Below are 2,500 nucleotides of genomic sequence, written 5' to 3'. Positions count from 1 at the left end.
TTGCGTCAGATTTTTTTGTTTTCCATCTGTTTTCTACTCAAATACTTATGTAACAAATAACCTGCAGGACTGAAGTACTGAAGTACTGTCTGCAGTAGTAGTTATTACACAAATACTACACTGATGACCGTCCGCTTTAACGAGCGTCGAATTATTATTGGAAGATCGTTTCTGTCAAATGAAAACATCATCAAGGGTGAGTTTCACTGCTGAACTCTGAACTGGGAGCCGGGGGAGGCAGAGAGGGGAGGAAGGGGAGGGGGGAGAAAGGGAAGAGGTGAAGGAGATTTTCTGTGCAGTTCTTATTCCCCTACTGGACGGCTTTCCTGTCCTCAACAGTGCAGTTCCCGTACCACCCTGTGGTGGCGCTGGTGATGATGTTCTGCCTCATTTTTAATCTGACATCGTCTTCGTAGAAAGTCCAGTCCGTGCCGCAGAATTTTCAGTCAGTTCTCACTGATGTAGGTCTCACCCCCCCGTCTCCCCTCCCCCCGTCTTTACTGTGGTTAGGTGTAGTTTTAGTCAAAGTACTACAAATACTCTTCGGGTACACGTTGTTACTGCTCACTGCTGCCACCTGTCTGTGTGTCTCTGCCTGTTTACTGTAATCTGTGTCAGTCAGTCAGACTGTGTCAGTCAGACTGTGTCAGTCAATCAGACAGTATGAGTCAGTCAGTCTGTGTCAGTCACTCAGTCTGTGTCAGTCAGACACAGTCAGTCAGACACTGTCAGTCAGACTGTGTCAGTCAATCAGACAGTATGAGTCAGTCAGTCTGTGTCAGTCACTCAGTCTGTGTCAGTCAGACACAGTCAGTCAGACACTGTCAGTCAGACTGTGACAGTCAGATAGACTGTGTCAGTCAGACTGTGTCAGTCAGACACTGTCAGTCAGACTGTGTCAGTCTTTCCCCTGACGTACCGTGACTCTGAAACAGTCGGTACAAACGTGGCGAGGTGAACGATGTCGGAGTTGCGGAGCTGCAGATGGCTCCGTTGACTGTAGGTTCATGGCGTCTGTCTCTCTGTGTGGTCCGACCTCACGTGGACTCACAGCTGTGCGGGAGACAAACACGGCCGTTAACATCCATCGTCTTTATGGAGTGTGATGGTTTCTGTGGAGGAGAAGTTTGTTTCTGAACCTCTGGAGTCAAACCCCCAACCCCCTCAACCGCCCCCCCCACACCGCCCATTAACACTTTACAGTTGTTAAATATATACTAAAAATATTATTGATGTGAAGATGCCCAGGGCTGGCCTGCAGTTTCCCAAGTCGTCCACTGGGGGTGCCATTGCAGGGTACAAATAGAAGGTGTCTCAGTCCAGCTGTTGAACCTGTTTGACTTCGTCCCCGGACATTTTTCACATTTACTCGACCGTGGACTTGAAAACTAGACGCGGTTTTTAATTACGCGTCTATTAATCATCGCGGAAAAGTTGCTTTGCTCCGTCAGGAGACGGATATTTAATTTTGGGAAACCGACGGAGAAACGTTAACATCCTGTCCGCTTGTGTTGCGTTTGGCCGTGGGACGTTTCTGCCCGGATAATAATCTCTTATTATGTTGCTACACTCAATTAGCGTCCATTACTGTCGGACTGCATCTCTAAAGTAAATGTTGACACTCGCTAATTCCCAGCAAAATGGCCGTCGCCATTTTTACCACGGAAAAACACAGAGCAAGAAAAACCTTTTTTTCTTGCTCTCTTTCCATAACAGCCATAAATGAACACAGTGGTTCTCAAACTATGGTACTTGTAACATTTGTGGTACATGTGGTCTTTGGCTGATGAATGGTCCAATATTTGTATTGCAATAGTACACGCAGGTACTACAGTGGTGATTAAGGTTGAGAAGTATCGAGAATTTTTTTTTTTTGCTTTTTTTCTGCTCGTTGATGTTTTTTTAATATACAGTTTTCTGTGTGCGCAGGTTGCGACATGTGTGCGGACAACAGGAACGGTGAGTGCCCGATGCACGGTCCTCTCCACTCCCTGCGTCGACTGGTCGGCACGAGCGGCTCCGCCGCGCCGGTCACTCTGCCGGACGTCCCTGATTGGCTGAGAGACCTGCCGAGAGAGGTAGGTCTTCGTTCGATGTCGATGAAAAACAGGAAGCGCCGTTAAAATGTTGGGAAAAAAAAAACTGAAATCCAAACTCTCTCTTTGCTCTGTGCTGCCTCTGCAGGTTTGTCTGTGCACCAGCACGGTTCCCGGACTGGGCTACGGGATCTGTGCGGCCCAGAGGATTCCTCAGGGAACCTGGATCGGACCCTTCCAGGGCGTCCCCCTGCTGCTGGACAAACTGCAGTCCGGAGCCGTGAGGAACACGCGCCACATGTGGGAGGTGCGTGTGTGTGTGTGATGGTGTGTGTGTGTGTGTGTGTTGGTGTGTGTGTGTGTGTGTGTGTGTGTGTGTTGGGGGGTTCACCTCAGTTCTCGGTCCGTGGATCAGAGCTGATTGTATTTACATACGGCGGCAGGAGAAAGTCAATGTGGCAGTT

At 48.8% G+C, this 2,500-nt stretch overlaps 1 protein-coding gene across 2 annotated transcripts in view; it reads left to right on the top strand.

The window, feature by feature from the left end:
* Positions 1 to 2,500, top strand: part of prdm6 (PR domain containing 6) — a 41,661-nt gene that overhangs the window by 5,032 nt on the left and 34,129 nt on the right. For both annotated transcript variants that reach the window (XM_025053498.1, XM_025053497.1), the window contains 2 exons: positions 1,930 to 2,078; positions 2,185 to 2,343. In XM_025053498.1, the coding sequence (XP_024909266.1) occupies positions 1,930 to 2,078; positions 2,185 to 2,343 (308 nt within the window). The remainder of the gene's footprint in view (positions 1 to 1,929; positions 2,079 to 2,184; positions 2,344 to 2,500) is intronic.

The sequence above is a fragment of the Cynoglossus semilaevis genome, chromosome Z (assembly GCF_000523025.1).
Source record: "Cynoglossus semilaevis isolate Cse_v1.0 chromosome Z, Cse_v1.0, whole genome shotgun sequence".
In the NCBI taxonomy this organism is placed as follows: domain Eukaryota; kingdom Metazoa; phylum Chordata; class Actinopteri; order Pleuronectiformes; family Cynoglossidae; genus Cynoglossus; species Cynoglossus semilaevis.
Note: the sequence above shows the minus strand (reverse complement) of the source record. Positions and strands in the feature narration are given on the sequence as shown.